Source organism: Stenella coeruleoalba, assembly GCF_951394435.1.
Source record: "Stenella coeruleoalba genome assembly, chromosome: 17".
In the NCBI taxonomy this organism is placed as follows: domain Eukaryota; kingdom Metazoa; phylum Chordata; class Mammalia; order Artiodactyla; family Delphinidae; genus Stenella; species Stenella coeruleoalba.
In genome coordinates, this window is record NC_137163.1 from 74,619,413 (window position 1) to 74,639,718 (window position 20,306).

Consider the following 20,306-nt stretch of genomic DNA (forward strand, 5'->3'; position numbering starts at 1 on the left):
AGGCTCCCGGGTGGCGGCCGCTCTGGGAGATGACTCTCTCCCACAGGCCTAATGTTTCCAATGATGCAATAACAGACAGACTAAACTCTAACTTTATTTATACATTTCCAATTAAAATAGAATAGTCATAAACCAAAGAGAAGGAAAAACAAATCAGGATGAAGTGTCTCTGTCATTCTGTTTGCAGGGAGGGGTCAGGAAATGGAACAAATGATAGCATTCTAAGACATCCCAGAGCAGCTGGGTTACACGTAAGTGCCTAAAACCAGGTCTTATCCCACTTAATCTACACATGGAAAAGAAGTCAAAGTTTCTCCTATTGAGCACAAGAATTTTTACATTACATATATAGTGATTCATTTCTCAGAAAGTGATACTGGTAACTGAGAGGAGAAGTTTCCATTACACAAGGACTAGAAAATCTCAAATGCAGCTAAGCAGCTGTGCTATTGCTCAGCACGTACCGTTACACTGCTCTGGGCTAGTGTCCGTTTAACAGAGAACTGCATTGGGGGTTTGAGAAAGGCAGCAAGAGTTTGGCTTTTATTCTAGAGGCTTAACGTTGTTATGGTGACAGTCCAAGCATATTAAGTAAAGGTAGTTAAAACGTAATGCGAGTCAGTACAGTCTCTTGCAGCCTACATACACTGTATAATAATGCTTTACATGGAATGAAACCAGTGTTACTTAATTGGTGTTTTATACAAACAGAACTGAAAGAAAAAAGTAATCATTCTAAATGTACTATGGGTAACAGGAAAAATGCACATATGCCATAGAACTAAAGTGATATGAACAGCACTACCTGATACCCAGGACTGGAGGTGACTGGTTCCAACAGAGCTGAGCCTGTATCAGTCGGTCTCCAGTAAAGACACTAGTCTACAAAAGTAAGTCTTTCAACTGTAAAATCAGGATAAGGCTACAACTATCTTGAAGTCTGAACAAGATACCGGATCAGACAGTAAGATCCCCAGCCCTGCTGTAAGACAGGAAATACGCCTGCTGGCTCCTAGAAAGCTTCATGTGCATAATAGAAAGGTACGTTGCCAGAGATGTAAACGGGAGAACTTGAGTGAAGTTTCCACTGCGCCGCGGCTTCTAAACCTCAGGAATGGTGTGATCCATCAAGCTTTTCATAATGCTCGGGGCCATCCTACAAGAGAGTCGCTTCTATTAAATGCCGAGGAAACTCGCGCTGTTAGCATCAGGTTGGAATGCGGGGGAAAGGTTTTTTGTTTTTTTTTAATGAGTTCAGATTTAAGGAAGGGTCTCAGGTAATCTAGTAGTTTGCAAAATACCCAGTGTGAAAAGCTAACTGCATCCTGGCTAGTCAAGTTAGATAAGATACAGAAAAGTCCTTGTTTCTTTGTATATCAAGGCTGGATAGTTAAGAAGACAGAAGACGACAATGCCACTTGTTGGCAGGAAGTGGGTGGGAGCTATTACTGGTTTAAGAAAAGTGAGCTCTTGCAGGATCAGCCCTGACAACTCTCCCCGCCAAGACCCCAAGAGCGGCTAGCTGCATTCTGCCCAGAAGCTGAAACAAACCATTACAGGTGGTATGTTAATATTTTAAATTCTGTTTCCACATGCAAGGTAGATTCTGCAAGAAGAATTCTACGCTGGCTGAGCCAAGCCAGAGTGTAAAAGCTGCTGGGCAGACAGCCCTGGCCGCCCCCTTTCTGTTCTCCCTCCTCAGCTTTCCAGTCCCATTCCTGAGGACGGACAGCACACCCCACACGCTTTGCTGCCTCCTGAGATGCTCCCGGGAATCAACCCCTGTGCCACCAGAGAAGCCCTGGGGAACAGTCTTAAGAATCCGCCTGCCAGTTCAGGGACACGGGTTTCAGCCCTGATCCGGGAAGATCCCACATGCCACCGAGCAACAAAGCTCGTGTGCCACAACTACTGAAGCCTGCGTGTCTAGAGCCCGTGCTCCGCAACGAGAAGCCGCCGCAACTAGAGAAAGCCCGCGCACAGCAACGAAGACCCAACACAGCCAAAAAAAAGACTCCCTCCAACACCCCACATGCAAGAATTCTCCATGAACCACAAGCAGGTGTCTACTGAGAGGAGGAGCTGCAGGCAGACCATAACTACGATTTCACTGAAAACAGATAAGAGCCTGCCCACCCCTGCTGTGTACCTTTTTCTACTAGGAAACATCAAAATTTAGGAAGTGGATTTTATTCCATGCTTGGGAATTTGTGAGGGGTCATCCTTACCAACCAACTCCTCTGATTTAAATAATTTACTTCAAATTTCTAGATAATGCCAATGTCATCTCTTAGGTAAAAAAAAAAACCCCAAAGGTTTGAGAATTACAAGAAGCACAGTGCTTCTATGAGGTCACGTGAACGTAGCATCAGGTTGAAGAATTTGTCTACTTACCGTTTAATAATATGTTCAAATATAAAAGCAGGCATGATTGTAATAGTAACTACATTCCCAGCTGTTGACAGTATGTCTGCGATTTGAGAGTCCTGTTGAAAACACACAATGAAAATTAATTCTACTGAGGCTTTGTTAAATACATATAAAACTGTTGTTGGTAAAAAAAAAATATATATATATATATATGTCCTTTGAGGTTTTGCTAATGCCTCTAAAATCCTGACCCTTGGCATTTATAGTTTTTCTAGTTTCTTTACGAAGTTTCAATTCAACAGAACCACAATTTCATGAGTGGTAACTGCTAAGTAAACCGAGTTGAAAATATCAGCCAACAAATCATTCTTCTCATCACTTACGATCAAATCACTGTCCCCATATACAATGTTACCATAGCCCCTCGGCTAACTGTATTCTTAACCCAGGTTAATGAAACGAGCAGGTCTTAATGAAAACCTTTAGACCTCAAAATAGTTCTATTTAGGAATATGTGGAGGGAATAAACCATAAGAATGAAGTTACTAATCTGAACGTAAACTATTGCGCATTTCCTACAACTCCTGGATTGAAAAAATCATTCATCCATCCAGAGTGTCCTCAAAATCTTCAGTGCTCAGGTCTCCACGGTTCTAGGTCGAGGGACTTCAGAGATCTAGCCTAGCCCCTGCCCCCCACTACAGAAGCCACAATTCCAGGTGGTAGCCCCAGCGTGAGAGCACGGCCAGAGCCCAGGACCCCACTGAATTTCTACAGGTTGGTCAATAACAGCACCAGTGAAATAGACAAATGAAAAAGACGCTTTTGCTAAAATCAAACTGCAGCAGAGTGAGTCCTAAGTTGTGCTCCTGACCTTCAGTCCAATGACGTTCTGTCCGTTGACCTCACAGATGTTGTGTTCCGTGAGAAGACCGTTTCTAGCTGCAGAACTATCTTTCACTATGGATGTGATTTTTCCATTTTTAAAGACAAAGCCAACATGTCCAGTACTGTCCTTATGCATGGTAATTGTCCGTTCAAAGGGCCTGTAAACATAATGGCTTCAATTAAAACTTTAATTCCAAAGTAAGCATTTTCATGGATTTCCATTCTGACATACTGGATACTTTGTCACGATAAGCTCACTGTTTCCAATGAGAGCTACTTAGTATGTCTGGCACGGATTTTGTACATCTTAGTGCAAAAGATGACTTTTTAAGAAATTCTCTCCATGACGGTTTGCCTGCCTTACGATTTCCTTCTTATAAGCATCAAAGACTTAACCTTCGTGAGTTTATCAATATGCTCTTCCCTTGAAATTACAGTACTCGCTGTAATTTAACATGAAGACAGGTTTGAACAAAAATCAGTCTTAAAAATGAATTTTTATCTTTTTAACTTCTTAGGAAATACTTATTTTGTTTAGAACCTTTAAAATATTTCTCACATCTTGATTTCGAAAACTTTATAGAAGATATTTTTGCTCTGTTTTAGAAGAACCACAGAAGCAGCGAGACGGAAGTTCCCCAGCCCCTTAGGAGAAAAGGTGGTTAAGACGGCCCTGTGCTTGTGTGCACCGGCCGCCCGCCAGCTGCACCTGCCCACTCTGCAACTCTGCTGCCACGTGACTGCACAGGTTTCATGACAAAATACGAACTGCACGTTATAAACTTCACAACAGTCATGTCTTCGTGTTAGTCCAAGTTACTTTTTGAAATTTTCCTTAGATATAAAGCAAAGGTGGCATTCCTCTACAAAATGTTTACCACCTACCATGTGTGATATGGAAACACACAGGTAGATAAAACAAATTTAAGACGAATAAAGCCCCTAAAGCTAACAATGTGATACAGGTCCACCCTCAACGCCCATGTGGCCGGGAAGGAAGCCCGCAGGACGTGTGCTGAATGTTTCCAATATAAATAAACAAGCTAAAGAAAGCGTCCATCCTCCCACCTGACAACTAGAGCCTCATCCACCCAAAAGGCCAGACTGGGTTTCCTGAACCTGCAGACCCCGTGGAGTTCTGCAGGGGCCCTGCACCACGTGTCTACCCTGAGCAGGAAACCGGAAAGCAAGGCTGAGACGCCTGCTTAGTTACCTTTCTATCCTTCTTTTCTATTTTCTAGAGACACAGATTAAGAAAGGAAAGTGACTTCTTAGAGGACCGATTTCTATAAGCTCTGAAATAAAGTGTATGCTAAACCAGAATGCTATTTTTAAAAAGTCAAACTACGTAAGAAAAATCTGCACTGCACAACTGCAAGGGTAGAAGGCTAATCAGAAACATTTGATCATTTTCTGCAACAAAATATTACATTCACAGAATCTTAAAAGCCCAAGAAAAGGAAAACGAGTCTTGAGTGTCCCCGTGGACTGTTTAGTCAGCTCACCTGTCACGAATGGTCATAGTGATCTTCTCTCCAAAAGCCTGCTTGAGCACCTTGTGTGCTCGGTCGGAGCTCCAGCCAGCACAGTTCTCCCCGTTGATCTGGAGCACCTGGTCCCCGAATCGCAGACCAACCAGCGAGGACGGAGAATTGGCCTGGACTAGCTGAACAAATATACCCTAGAGAACAGGAAAATCACCGGTCATTTACCGCTGTTACATGTTTAAAAATGCTGGAAAATTAGGAACCAACTGGTTAGGAATCTACCCTATTTAAAAATAAAAAAATTACATGAGTAAGTATGTGTCATTATCCCCAAGAACGAAACTGAAAATTTTATCAAGGCAGTACCCTAAGAAATAGGTAAAAAAGTGAGATCTCAGTGGTAATTTCTACCTCAAATCATGACCCACCCGACCAACCTCCATCACCCCCCCATCTTGGAATAAAAAGACTAAGGAAAATAAAGTCAGATTACTGTAATAAATGTAAGCTTCTATGAGTTTGATAAAATACCAAACAGGTATTAGCACCTGATCATTATTTAGGGGGAAAGGGAGTAAAGTGTTAGAAGTTGTGTGATTTCTCTTACAGTTTAAAAAATGATAGTCTAAGGTCAGAACTCTACCTTTTGAGCTGAAGAATTCCTTTGCCCACTTGCTAAATTATGCATAATCACTACGATTAGATTTAACAGCCTAAAAAGGTGGGCACATTCAATACCATTCCAGTTAAAAGAATCTCCTATGAAGTAAATACAGAAAACTCAAGTACGAGTACCTGAGAACTAGACCCACAGGGATGTTTTTACTTATGTAAACTCTCAATCTCAGATGCTGAGCACAATATAAATAAGTAAGCATGAAGGAAAAGGAAGCATGGTAAAGCATCAATACGAAAGCATTCATAAGGCTGGATCCTTTCTCCCGCCTTAAGCTGGGTCAGACATGATGTCACATGTCCTACACTTTAGGGCAGTGCTGAAACTAGGCGGCACCCAGCAGTGGCTGGACCAACGAGCTGCTGCCAAGGGGACAAACCCACTGCAAGGATAACTGCTATGGGGGACGGGCTGTGAAGAGTGTGGTCTCCTTTTTTAGGACAGAGGAAGGGGCAGCAGTGTACTCTATTCACCGAACAGGAAGGGAGAGCAGAGAAGTCCGAGCTTCCCAGAGCAGCAAGCTCACGTGTCTTGCACAAGCCACGAGTGTGCAAAGACAAACACAATGCCCTCAGCCACCTTCCGCCATGGGCCACACCATCCTTTTCTATGTGCAAAGGTGGTCACACTGAGCTAAGAAGACTGAAAAGGAATCCAATACATAATGCCTAAACCCACAAATCGGGGTGAAGACTCAGCACATCCTCAACATTCCTGAATGTTTCCTCAGAGTAACCGGGTTTAATGTCTTCAGTCTGGTAAGGTGAGAGGCAAAAGTAACTCTAAAGTACTTTTGAAAGTCACTGTTGCCTAGAAAATGCCTCATTAAACCCAAACTGAAGGATGGAAATAACAGACCTGTAAGACCACATTACAACAAGTTATATGATCTTTTAGTTTAAAAACACACATCATAAGACCACTGATTCTCACTGGTCAGTCTTCCCTTAACTTCCTCATGTGTTGCCCTATTTCAATGCCAGAATTCTACTTGTATAAACTGTTAATGTTTACAGGCAGACTAGTCAACTTTATTCCAAGAAAAGGACTCAAAAAAGAAAGAAAAATTTCATTCACGGTAATGCTGGAAGTCCCAACTCTGCCTCTTCAGAACGGGGCGGCGTCTCCAAGTGGAACGTTGGATTTAAAATACTCTCGATCACAGAGCACCATTAAAACTAAAGCACCTACATTTTAAATTATTCTAACGTTGATCACTTAATAATAGACAAATTCAAATAAACAGTACAAAATACTCACATTATCTATGGATTTAAGCCTGAGCCCGATTTTTCCATCTTGATCCTTACACAAAATGACTTCCCGAATCCCTTGCTTAATTTCTGCTCTGCGGATTCCAGTATCATTACCAGTTACAGGAGCCACCATATAGTTCATGCTGGAAGCTCTTGCTACCAACTGCTGACAGAAACATACACACCCTGTCAATATTTAGAAACATTCTCCCTGAAAAACTCTAAAATGATAAGTTACTTGAATATATTCAGTTGTGGTTTCCCAAAATGTAATCTGAAAATTATTTCCTTCAGATAAAATTTGATTTTTTGCAAAAATGACTTTTTTTTTTAAACTAATTCTTCAGGTAACTTATTCCCACATCTATGTCTCCAAGAGACTCTCTCTGCTGCCTCGTGAATTCACTGGCATCTATTGCATGTGTACTTTGGCTTGTCGTCAAGCCAAATTATCCTTGAATGTTAAAAAGGCCATATCATACTTTTGAAATTCACTCAGCATTTTCCAGAGGGTTCTTTTATATGGCCTTCTTCAACAATCTTCAACAATCTACTTACGCTTTCAGAGTTTCTATAAAAGGGGAAAACTTCTTAGCTCACAGCTCCACTGTGAGGATGAAAAGTGCATGTTATACGAGTGCTGGCACACACAAGACAGTCAAATGGTATTTCTCGTCCCCAGTGATAAACATCTACGGATTAACCAACTGAACAGACACACCAAACAGCCCTGGAATAGCTATACTAGGGACCCTGTCAGGTACCATTGTTTCAAGTTCCTCATTTTTTCAAGTTTTCTTGACCAAAATCAGTTTATTGTTTTAAGTGGACCCTTTACCCTCTACCAGAGACAGTGAGGGAAGAGCTTATTACCAAGGCTTCTTAATTGGAATCTATCATAAAAAGCTCTGATCTACCTAATAACTGTGATGCTCAGAGCAGCAATGATAGGGAAAGAGGAACCTCAGTTACACACATACCACGGACTGCAAATTTTTTCGTTCAGAATTCATGGTAATTACGATACCATATTCCAAAGTTGATGGTCTATCGGCGTAACACACAGAGCTATACTACAAATTAGAACACAATACCAGAAAATGTAACTTTTGAAGAATTACAAAAAGTCAATGATTATAGCTATAAGAGCACAGGAAAATTAGGTAATAGGATAGAAAAAGAAAAACTTAAGCAAATGAATTATTTCGTTTCGCTGGAATATAGGACAAAAAAAGGAGCAGCTTTGCAGCGGCCTTGCTTTTGGAAAAGAAATCTTCATTCTTTCCACCAAGTTTTGTTAAGCACTTGCCTAGTATTCTCACTAAGAAGACCGCATGATCAACACCACGTGACCTCTGCCCCCTCCTGCCAAGGGCAGCTACGAGGCTGCAGGCCACCTGGCCCTGACTACCCTTCCAATGCCAACCCCTCCAATGCCATCTGCTACCATGTTCTGCCTTGTCTGCCCATCACCTAGGCCTTGTCTCTCAGGTCTGCCAAGTTCACTTCTGCCTGAAGGCTTTCGAGTTCTCTGTCTGTACTGACATATGTGGCTAGCAAAGCCTAAAATACTTACCATGGTTCCCTTCACAGAAAATATTTGCTGAACCTCAATCTTAGGAAGAACTGCATCTTTTAAGGGAAACTATAAGGAAGCGTGTGGAGATCCTGAATGGCCAGAGGAGCAGGCAGCACCAGGTGTAAGCTACTGTCAGCTCCGAACCCACCCCAGCTGGTGCGGCTGGGGCCTGACCATGCAAATGACACACTCCTCTGCCGGGGGTTTCTGGTTAGCACCCAGCACACGCGGAGGAGGGCAAGTGTCTCGCTCCTCCTGCCTGCCCCCTGCTGCTAGCAGCACTGCCTCAGTCTATCCCTTAACGCTGCTGACAGCAGTTGATTCCGTCCTCCAGATTTTACTGACACTCCCAGGACCAGCCTCCCTGGTACAACCCGTCAGAGGCACCAGTACCCACAGCCAGCGTCCCCGCCTCAGGCCCAGGTCACGGGGCTCTTCCACCATGCCTGTCAGCTCTGATAATTCCAACCTCCACCCTGTGTAGCGCCCCAGTCCTAGGAGAAGCAGCTACCTTCTGCAATTACATCTGTGTTCCACTTTTGCTTTTTTAAATTCTTCAACCTGTGTGATTTCTTAAGTTATCTCTGTTGAAAAATCTAGTGTGGTTTCTATTGTCCCAACTGTCCTGACTCATTTAAGTTTTTAATAAATATTTGGTGAATAAATAAAAGCCAGGTACTGTGTTAAGCACTGGGGTCATGGCAACAACACAGACATGGACCCTATCTTCATGAAGTTAAGCATTTACCTATAATTATGACAAGTGCTATAAAGTACTATGGTCTTATCGCAATAATCTTAACAAAAGACTGAGATACACTATATTTAAGCCGAGAATTTGGTGTCTAATTACAAGGAACTTTAGACTTAACGTTAGAAGATTATGAGCAACAAGAAGGTATGACAGACCTGTATTTCAGAATGACGAGTCCAGCAGCAGCCTAGTACTGTTTGATATAAGAAGTTACTAGAGGAAAAGTCAGAGACTACTATAATAATCTAGGTTACAAGTACAGGAACCCTAAATAGGGTTATACCAGGACTGGAATGGATTACATGAATAGAAGAAACACAGTAGAAACAGAATCACTAGGTCTTTAACTGACTAAATGCAGAAGATGAAGGAGAATGGACCAGTCAGAGGCATCTGAATCTTTAACTCCTAATAAATTAGAAAAGCGGCCATAGCACATAAGTAGACTACATAAAAAGCGATATCTAGAAGGCAATCTAAAATCCCTGAGGTCAATGCTAAAGTTATACATTTGTGAGTTAGCCACAGAGACGAGTCAGCTTATATCTACGTGTAAAGTATGATTTCACATAATTCAACATCACACTATACATACCCCCTGACTTGGTGCTCCAGGGACCACGGCCATATTTGCACGCATTTCTTCTTCATTTAAACTCAGGCCCATGTACTGAGAGAGCTCCGGATACAGTTTAGGATAGAGATCTAATATAAACGAATAAATGAATAAAGAAAAAACATTGATAGAATACTCAAAAACTGTTGTTATTATGGACTTTTACTTGTGTTAAAAAATTACATTTAACTTATAAAATCTAAGATGGATTTAAATTAGCAATTTGGAAAATCCCACTCTCTCTGTAATGACAAGTAGAAATGGAAAATACAGAAAAAGTTAAAGATGAAAGTAAAATAAGACATTTGAACTGAAACCTCAGATTTCACAATATTCAAGAGTAGAAATAATTTTTCCAAATTACCTTGCCTTGCCTTTTTCTTAAACCTATTTGATTAGGAATTTTGTAAACATACCACTGATTCTCCACTTAAGAACAACGGACCAAAATGTACACTGTCCAGTCAGCTACCTTTTAAATTCATTCAGTAAACACAGCTATGAAATGATTCTTCTGAACTACAAAAAAACTGAAAGCTTGTAAATTTATTTAGTGTCGTATCGTTTTAGGAATGTGAAAAGCACATACCAATGAAATCTTGGAAACAGTACATTTAAATACTGACAGTATTTAACCGAGTAGCAAAGTCAGGTACTATTTCCAAAAGCTCTTTTTGACATGCTTTGTGACTTAAAATGAATTTTCTAAAAGAAACAATGTTCTAAGATGACAGGCCATAAAAACCCATTGAACACTCCTTTTGTATCTTAAGTCATGTTACTTAAGGGTTCTGTCCTGAATCCCTATGAACTTAGAAGGAAAAGGGACCAGGAAGGAGGATATGAAACCCGGGGAGAGATTCCAGGATTTGGGAAGTTCCCTCAGAAGGAAGCACCTGGAAATTTCAACTCTACCAACCCCCAAGCCCTGCAAAGAGAGGACAGTTCAGCCAGCGAGTTCCATTTAACTTAATTTTCATTAAGTCATAAAACACACCTTCATATTCACAGTTCACCTTCTTGATTAAAGGGTTATTTTTTGAAATGAACATTTTTTTTCTTCTTACTATTAGAGCTTTAACCACCATTTCATGCTGTATATGTTAAAAAAAAAAAAAAAAAGAATCTTGGATTCCCTATTTCAGCAAAAGAAGGCTTAACAAGTATCTGTGTTCAAGGAGAATGAACCCGAAGTATAAACCTACTTCCATCTTGAGAGACGGGAGCAGAAGCTTCAGATAGAATCGCTGGATTGGCAGGGTTTGCAGAAAAGGCAGCTTGAGCCTGAAAAAGAAAAGAAGAAAATTCTAACACCAATGCTATACAGATACTTAAACTTGTTATATAATTTATAAGTTAAATCCAGTAATTCCAAAAACAAACTAAAACACTTTAGTTTTATTCAAGAAATTTTAATTCCAAACACTTTCAGCAATATATTTTTCAAAGAAAATCCACAAATCAAAAATGTATTTCATGTTATAAATATTTAACACTGTCGTATAAAACGTGACTTAGCACCATTCTAAATATAATCAATATTTCACAGTGCTACTGCAAATTAATATTTTCAAAATGCATTATAAAATGAAGGTTACACACATTACGTTTTCGTTATTCTTTTGCTAATTAGTCTAAGTATCTTATTTACATGTGAAAAAAGCTTCACCGTATTTATATAAAACGTCATATATCAGAAAAACACCTGAAAATTTAAATATTTATTAAGTTACTTATATTTATTTCGCCATTTTAGCATATCCCACTGAAATAACCTTTATCTACATTTTAGCAAGTATGAGAAAGGGTTATGTTATACTAAATACATAAATAATACAAACTATGCAAAACACATACTGTATCACTGACATAAAAATGACGGTAAAGTAATGTAACTTGTAACTGTCAAGCTTGCAGAAACTTTGACAGTGCAGTGCGCACACACTTGATCAGTACGACTCATGCGCAAGCATGCCAGGAACTCCTCCCAGGGCTGCCTTTGCAGCCTGTGTCGTTTTAAGTATTCCACTGAAGGAACTCGTTTTTCCTTTACAGATACATCTGACTTTCTAAAATAGAGACATGTCACTGGTTGGCAGTAAGTTGTAAGATCCATCTCTAATATCATTTTTTACTTAGTCAGAAATATGTCGATTAGGTAATGAAGTTTATACCTACATATCAACCTAGCACTGAAATTAATGCTAAGAGTAGTCCCAAAGATGCTTAGAGAGAGAGAAGCTTAATTAAATAAGGAAAGTCTACAAAACCACTGAAGGTACCTCACTCTCTGGATTGTAAATGTTCTGATATGCTTGTTATTGGGTCATTCTTTAATATTTACTGTTTCATAATCTGTCACAATCTAAACAAATAAAATGCAGCATGAAAATCTTTATAATTTTAAACATATCCAGAGACTCAAAGTATGCTGAATTATGAAAATTCTTTCACCAACTATCAGCTAAAAGGAGCTAGTGGCCAGTGGACTGCTTCTTGGCTAATCTCTAAGAAAAAAAATACTGTTCAGCACTAAAAAGAAATGAGCTTGCCATGGAAAGACATGGAGGAATCTTAAATGCACATCACTAAGCAAAAGACACCAATCAGAAAAGGCTCCAACTATAGGACATTCTGGAAAAGGAGGGGGGAATGGACAGCACAGAGGACGGTGAGGGCAGTGAAAATATTCTACACGACACTACAACAGTGGCCATATGTGACCACACATCTGTCCAAACCAACAGAGCGAACAACCTCAAGAGTGGACGTCAAGTGTAACTCTGGACTTGGGGTGGCAGTACTGTGTCAGGGCAGGTTAATCAACGGTAACAAATACACCGTGCTGGGGAGGATGCTGGCAGTGGGGAAGGCGGGCACTGTATGCACTGTGTAGGTGGAGTCGGGGGGAGGTGCATGGGAGGGGTCACTGGCATGGAAACTACCTTCCATTTAATTTTGCTGTGAACCTAAAAACTGCTCTGAAAAAACAGAATTTACTAATTTTAAAAAGTTGATCTTTTTTACACTGATCTATTATTTTCTGTTCTTTCATTCACTGCTATTGTTCTCATCCAAGGAATACTGAAGAACATATATAAAAAGCTCTCTGCAAACAAAGTTATGTATTTACTTACTATATATTCTGTAGTAAAAACAAAAGAAAGATGGTACAATAAGGGCTTAAGGACTATAAGCCATTAAATGTAGCACAGCATTTCACACATACTTGAAATCTCAAACTATTTTTTCAATAAAAGGGTGGGAGGGGGATGGCGTCTGGAGGCAGGGGGTGTCCCACGGAGCGCACAGTTATGCCAGAGCGTGTTGTTTCCGCCACTACAGAAAGCATGTGGAGACACCACGCTCATGGAGCCACCAGTGTCGATCTCTGCTCACTGTGACAGGAAACGGACGAAATCACGGTTTCTTACCAGCTTATTCTGCACAGGTGTGGCAACCACAGGTTCTTCTCAAAGACTCACAGGGGACAGGGAGGTTCAGGGACTGTATGATACTGAAAGCCACAAGTCTAACGTTGATTGTAAGACAGTTTACAAAATGCTGCAATTTAGTTTTGCCGTGGTATAAAAGGCCAGGAGAGGAGAAAATGACCACCACCTTTACAGAGGCATCTCAAAAACAAAAGCCCAAGTATCACCTACCATAGAAAATGAAGACAAAAAATAAAACCAGCCCCAGACTGCAGTGGCTGGGTTAGGAATCTTTTAAAATCCAGTGAGAATTTAAGAACCATCTGTCCCCCCTCCTTACTTGCTGTTATATCTCCAGGCAGCCAGCTTTCTGCTCAGGACATAAAAAGTCTTCTAATGGAAATACCCATATGATTTGCCTCTCCTTCAAGAGGTCAGCCTGACGTAGACTACAGCCCTCTTTATCTTCCAATCCAACATTTGCCAGTATCAACTGTTTCCTTCTCTTTCCGCTGCTCTCAAAATAAAAAACCTCTGCTCAAAGTCTACTATGGTTAATTTAAAGTTCAATTCCATCAAAACTAAAAAAAAAAAAAGCACGAAAAGGAAATGAGTCATTTTCTCAGACCCATCTGCAAATCCTATCACTTAGTGCCCTGATATCACATTAATGGCTTAAGTGTTATTCTTGAAGGGTAAATATTTCAAATAAAAGCTTTTTAAAAAGAAAGTGCCTGTTCAGATGAACTTCGTGGAAATAAAAACCATGAGAAAAACAATGACAAAATACCAAAGAAAAAAAGAGATTTCAGATGACCGAACAGTCCACTTAAAACGGTCCGGCACCAAAGCCTTTGCAGCTGAACGGATGTCAGCGATTTTACAAACCACCCATCAACATCCGCAGGGGCGCCATGATGGAAAGCAAGTGGCCGTGACCCCCCCATTTTTATCCAATCACTGCTACACGGCGAACAATTTCAGCTACACATTTGTCACTATTTTTGCTGGGGTTTTTTTCACCCTAAAAGGGCCAACAATTTGCCTAAAAAACACTTGTATTCTTGTATTCTTCTCACAAGTTTCTAATAAACGTTTTTCTGTTCATTAAATAATTGTTAAGCAGTAAATCTCATTTAGAGTAAACTGAGGTCAAGACCTCAAGTAAAATGATCTTTAGGGGAAGAAGCTTTGAAGTACTAAAACAACTCAAAATGAAAGAATTTCATCACATTTATCATATCAAAAAGATTTCAGCAATAAAGAAGTATAACAGGGAGCTCAATCTGTCTTGTCAAATTAGAAGAACAAATGACAGCTGAAAAATTCTGACTTTGAGAGAACAAGTTGAAAGTAAACTGGAAACACGATGGGTTCATTAAATACAATTATCTCTAGTTAAAAAGAATAGAAATTTACAGAACTGCAAGAATTGATCCCAATCGCAAACTTTCTTCTTAAGCAGAAGCATCTACCTTCAAAACTAATACTTACATAAAGGAATACAAAAATTTCTGACTTAATGCAATTAGAAAAACTGTACTAACACAGCCACTTAGAGCAGGAACAAGTAAACTGTCTGCTGCTTACATTTAAAAAGAAACAAATCACTACACTTTCATTGTGCATTTACACTACTACTCTTCCTAAAGCAGCATGTACCTCCCTATTTCTATGATTTTTAACTTCAGAGAAGACAATTATGTTAAAGACTTGTCATACCTGAAAACCCAAAAGAACGTACGAATTTTAAACAAGACAATGAACGTCTAAGAAGTTGGAGTATATTTTACCAACTTAAAAATGTATTTAATTTAGGGCTTCCCTGGCGGCACAGTGGTTGAGAGTCCGCCTGCCGATGCAGGGGACACGGGTTCGTGCCCCGGTCTGGGAAGATTCCACATGCCGCAGAGTGGCTGGGCCCGTGAGCCATGGCTGCTGGGCCTGCGCTCCGCAACGGGAGAGGCCGCAACAGTGAGAGGCCCGCGTACCACAACAAGAGAAAAAAAAAAATGTATTTAATTTAAACCTTAGTTATAAAACCAAGCTATCTTTGAAGAGTTTAAGTCCCGTTTCAAAGAAATAATAACCTGTACCCATTAATCCACAGTGAAATGAAGAAGAATCTCTAGCTTTTCTAACTTTTTAGTTAGAAAAACTTTAGAAAAAATTGAAGTTTATAAAGTGTTAAAACGGACAAATACATCTACTATTTAAGTTTCTTACTTCACTTCACCTATAACCAGAACGTATGGCAGAGTACACGGGGAAAAAAAAGTACTTAAAGGACTTAAACATACCTGAATCACCTTGTCTACCTTCAGGTCTTCAAGGGATGGGTACAGAGACATTTTTGCAGGATTTTCCTAAAGAAAAAATAAAAAATTTCTACGATTCAGATTTTATTGAAATTTCAACAGTACATGCAGCCAGCAACATACACATAAACGTGTATAAATGTTTAACACAAGAGACATTTAATTTGCAAAACACATGGGAAAATATGAGCGTGCAGCTATACTAAAAACTGCTGGCTGATGAATGGTTGCCAAACTACCTCTCCCTCCCTTCTGTGATCAAACTACATCCATTACAGATCTTAAACGTCCCTTAGTAAAAAGCCCCTTGATTTCTGAAGTTTAGAAAGTCAAAGAGGGGCTTCCCTGGTGGCGCAGTGTTTGGGAGTCTGCCTGCCGATGCAGGGGACACGGGTTCGTGCCCCGGTCCGGGAAGATCCCGCGTGCCGCGGAGCGGCTGCGCCCGTGAGCCATGGCCGCTGAGCCTGCGCGTCCGGAGCCTGTGCTCCGCAACGGGAGAGGCCGCAGCGGTGAGAGGCCCGCGTACCCCCCCAAAAAAAAAAAAATCAAAGAACGATTATGTGACTCATCTAGCTTACACAAGGGCTTGGCAACTGAGCCAGTATTATTACATCCTTCTAACAAAAGTCTACAACAGCTCATACGTGTTACCTATGTATAAAACCTCTATTATTAGGAAAATATATATATACACATATTACATAAATATGTATATGTAAAAGAACAATATACACCAACTGTTATCAAGAGTTCTATCTTTAAGAGAAATGAATGAAATAGATGGTAAGGGACTGAGGGATAAGAGGGACATTTTTATATTTTAAACATTCCTATATTCAACGATTTTTAGTGACCATGAATTGCTTTTTGTAGTAATTTAAAACACAATTCTCTAAAAGAATTACAGGGATATACACTCCAAAATTTTGTTTAGCTGTTTTGAGATGAACACTTCCTTTAAACCCAACAAATCAGAATATATTCTAAATTGGTACAGGGTTTGACATATCAATTTATTACCTGCCAATCAAAATCCACCCATAATTGGCTGCTCTGTGGAAATGGAGATGGGCCCTCTAATTATCTGCTCTTCTGCCAGGTGGCAAGATGCTGAGCTCTGTCAGCAGAGGAAGCTGGAGGCACACCGCAGGAGAAAGGGTTTTTTCCTTTCTAAGTTCCAGTGTATGGCTCCAGCCAGGCGCCAGCTTGGAGCAGCCTAAGCACCCAGCTCCCGCAGTGCACAGCAGCCAACCGTCCCCAATACTCTGTCGAGCACGTTCCCAGCAATGGTGTCACCAGCCAGGCATCCCTCATCTCATGAGTAGCTTTCCCTAGCACCCCCTTCCTGTGGCTTGCAGCGAGTTCCAAGGTGCAGCACCCCAAAGGGAGACTTATCCAGGAAGTCTGGTATCTCAGCAACTTCACCGTCCATTGAGTGACGGCTGCACTCTCTCCAACAAAGCCTGGATCCCGATACAGGAAGAGGACAGCTCATCCTGGGGCACTCTATCTCAGCCCTGGGGTGAGCAGACACTTAGTAAATGTGCTCTTCCTGTGTTCTTTAAAGTTCTCTTTACTTCTGACTGGCCAATCCCTGTTTCTTCAATCATGGTATCGTTAAAAATTCTGTACACTAAACTTTCACTGTTCAAATTACTATATGGTTTCTGTCTCCTAGTTGGATACTAAATGACAGTTCTTTTTTAAATTGATACACTTCACATACCACAAAATTCACTCTTTTAAAGTATACAATTTGACTGTTTTTAGTACATTCTGAGTTGTGCAACCGTCCCTATCATCTAATATAACATTTCCATCACCCCAGAAAGAAGCCCCAGGCCCACCCATTCTCCCGTCCCTCCAGCTCCCAGCAAGTATGAGTCTACTTTCTGCCTCTCGATTTGCCTGTTCTGGACATTTAACTTGGAATCACAGGACATGTGGCCTTTTGTGTCTAGTTTCTTTCACTTAGTATAATGCTTCCAAAGTCCATTCATGCTGTAGCAAGTACGAGTACTTCACTCCTTTTTAATGGCTGAACAATATTCCATTGTATGGACATGACACTTCTGGGTAGCAGTCGATGACATTTTGGGTGGCTTTACACTTTCTGACTTACGAACGATGCTGCTAATAATGCTAATGAGCATTTATATCCAAATCTGTGTGTAAACACAATGCTTACCTGTCTTGGTATACAGCTAAGAGTAAAACTGCCAGCTTATATGGGCATCCTCTAACTTTTTGAGGAACTGAACTGGTTTCTGAAGTGACTGCACCACTTTACATTCCCACCGGCGCATGAGAGGGTTCCAGTTTCTCTCTATCTTGGCCAGTGCGGTTGTCCCTCGGCATCTGCGGGGACTGGTTCTAAGAGCCCCGCTGCCCACGCCCGCACACGTACAGCCTGTGAAGGCTCAAGGCCCTTACGTAAGACGGTACAGCACGTGCCCGCTATCGTCTGCTGTTTATTACAGCAATCCTGCTGCACGTGAAGCAGCATCTCATCGTAGTTTTGATCTGAATTTCCCTAATGACTAATAACGTTGAGCATCTTTCATGTGCCTAGTAGCTATTTTATATCTTCTTTGGAGAAATGTCTATTTAAATCCTCTGCCCATGTTCTTTCTTTTTCTTGCCTAATTGCCCTGGGGTAGAACCTCCAATAAAATGCTGAATAGCAGTAGCCTGATACAGTTTTGAAGAGGAAAACGGGGCCTAGGTTTGTGGATAAAATGCAAATTCTTGAGAAAGCACAATCAAACATGGCTTAACTCTGTTAATCCGGGGAAACAAAATGAAGTACCTTTTGTGTCTCAAAAGATCACTTCCCTAGAAGCTTTCTCCTTAAACACATTTTATTTAAACTTTCAACCATTTTATCGACATCATAAACACAATCATTTTAAATTCACTGTAACTAATGTTGACCAGTAATCCAGGTGCTATTTCCATGTTTGGTTCTGCCACTGGTCACCTACAAGATCCCATTTTTCCTCATGAAAAATGAAATGGACGAGTGGCTCATTTCAAAACTCACCGAGTAGTTTTCTCCATTTTTTTCCCCACAGCAGCTTTTCTTCAAACTAATATTAACTGAAGTTGTCTCAACAACTCTGAGGTCACTCATACCCACACACTCAGGCCAAGAAAAGAAATGGGCTTTCCAGAATTTTTTTAAAAACAAATATCACCCCAACTTACACTTTTTTAAAAATTTAGTTTGTTCATTTTAAGTATGTTGACCTTAATTAAATCTCACCACTCTTCTAAAATACAAAGGATTCCTTAATGTTTTTACTTCAAACTATTTCTTGGTCTCGTTTCATCCAGTTTCTTTCCAAACATTACAACATTCCAGCCACAAATGACTTGCCATTTCCTACCCAGGTCAAGTGTTTCTGTGTCTCCACATCTTTATAAAAGCTTTGTCTTCTTCCTGGAATATTCTCCCAGGACTTTTCTATCAACATCTTAGTCAAGGTGACTTCTGTGAGGTCACCTTTGATGACTTCAGTCAGACATCATTTGTTTCTCAGTTCAGCAGTTTCACTCTGCCTCTCATCACAGCTGGTTTATGTTTAACTCCGCTACTTGAGATCAAGGCCCACATTTAATTTTTTACTTATCTAACACAATACCTTATCCTGACAGGAAACAACTGTTTATCAAATATTTTAGCCAATAGTATCAAAATTACAGTAAACAAGATATGGTTAAAACTTACTGGAAAGTTCTAATTGTCTCACCTTGCAAGTCTACTACTTTGTTGGGTTTGGTTTTTTTGTTTTTTGGGTTTTTTTGCTTTGTTTTGTTTTTGCCACATCGAGCAGCTTATGGGGTCTCAGTTCCCAGAACAGGGATTAAATCCAGGCCAGGGCCATGAAAGCCTGGGATCCTAACCACGAAGCCACCAGGGAACTCCCAACAAACCTACTACTTCGAACAACACTGTTAAAAGCGTTCCAGGAAAATAATAAATGTTTGTATTATTTTTTTTGAAGGACTCTATTAACTCACTTGTATGGTATATTTAAACCTTTGACCTAAAGCTAAGTGTCAAAAATACTTAGCCCTGGGGACTTCCCTGGTGGCGTAGTGGATAAGACTCCACGCTCCCTATGCAGGAGGCCCGGGTTCAATCCCTGGTCGGGGAACTAGATCCCACATGCACGCCACAACTAAGAGTTCACATGCCACAATTGGGAAGACCGCATGCCACAGCTAAGGAGCCCATGAGCCGCAACTGGGGAGCCTGCCTGCCACAACTAAGACCCAGTGCAACCAAATAAATAAATAAATATTAAAAAAAAATACTTAGCCCTTTTTGAAGAACCACAAGGCTACTCTTGAAATCCTTTCAATTACGTTTGGAATTTCAGAATGATCAATAATGAGATTTAAGAGAACTCTGAAAATAATTCCATTACATCAGTGTGAGAATTCCCATTTTACTCTCACTTAAAACTCTATCAAACACTATGACTGTACCAACTAAAGACAAAATCTCTTTGCAGGCCTTCTCTTCAGCCGACGGAGCAATCAGTGAGAAGGGAGAGCTTACAGCTCTCACTGCTCCTGAGATCAGTAGGCACCACACCTTTGCCATGTACTCTAATGGTCTGCTCACAACATTCCTGACAAAGTAACAACTTTGTTTCATTGGTCTAATTCCTGGGAAGAACTGGTGCTCTTCACTGACCCCTAAACCCAGGCCTGGGCCACTCTATGCTTCCGGCAACCTCCTTGCATCTCACGCCTCACTGAACGCCTCTGCACACCGTGGTGCAGGCCTTTAGAAAATAACCCCCCAAATCAATTACTACGAAGAGATTTCTCAGTGCTTCGAACAGTTTCAGGGTTCTTCCAGAGCAACTGAAGACAAAAAATTTGACTAATTCTGCCTCAGTATCAAGTTTTCCATC

General features: G+C 40.6%; 1 protein-coding gene across 2 annotated transcripts in view; it reads right to left on the reverse strand.

Annotated features, from left to right (window-relative positions):
• Positions 1-76: 76 nt before the first annotated feature.
• Positions 77-20,306, reverse strand: part of SDCBP (syndecan binding protein) — a 39,368-nt gene continuing 19,138 nt past the window's right edge. The window contains exons 4-11 of one of the 2 annotated variants that reach the window (XM_079902361.1): positions 15,361-15,426; positions 10,832-10,910; positions 9,606-9,715; positions 6,682-6,840; positions 4,764-4,939; positions 3,245-3,416; positions 2,395-2,486; positions 77-1,156 (exon numbers count right to left, since the gene is read on the reverse strand). In XM_079902361.1, the coding sequence (XP_079758487.1) occupies positions 1,102-1,156; positions 2,395-2,486; positions 3,245-3,416; positions 4,764-4,939; positions 6,682-6,840; positions 9,606-9,715; positions 10,832-10,910; positions 15,361-15,426 (909 nt within the window). In that variant the 3' untranslated portion in view covers positions 77-1,101. Of the gene's footprint in view, positions 1,157-2,394; positions 2,487-3,244; positions 3,417-4,763; positions 4,940-6,681; positions 6,844-9,605; positions 9,716-10,831; positions 10,911-15,360; positions 15,427-20,306 lie in introns of both variants that reach the window. The other variant, XM_079902360.1, reaches the window with a different exon arrangement.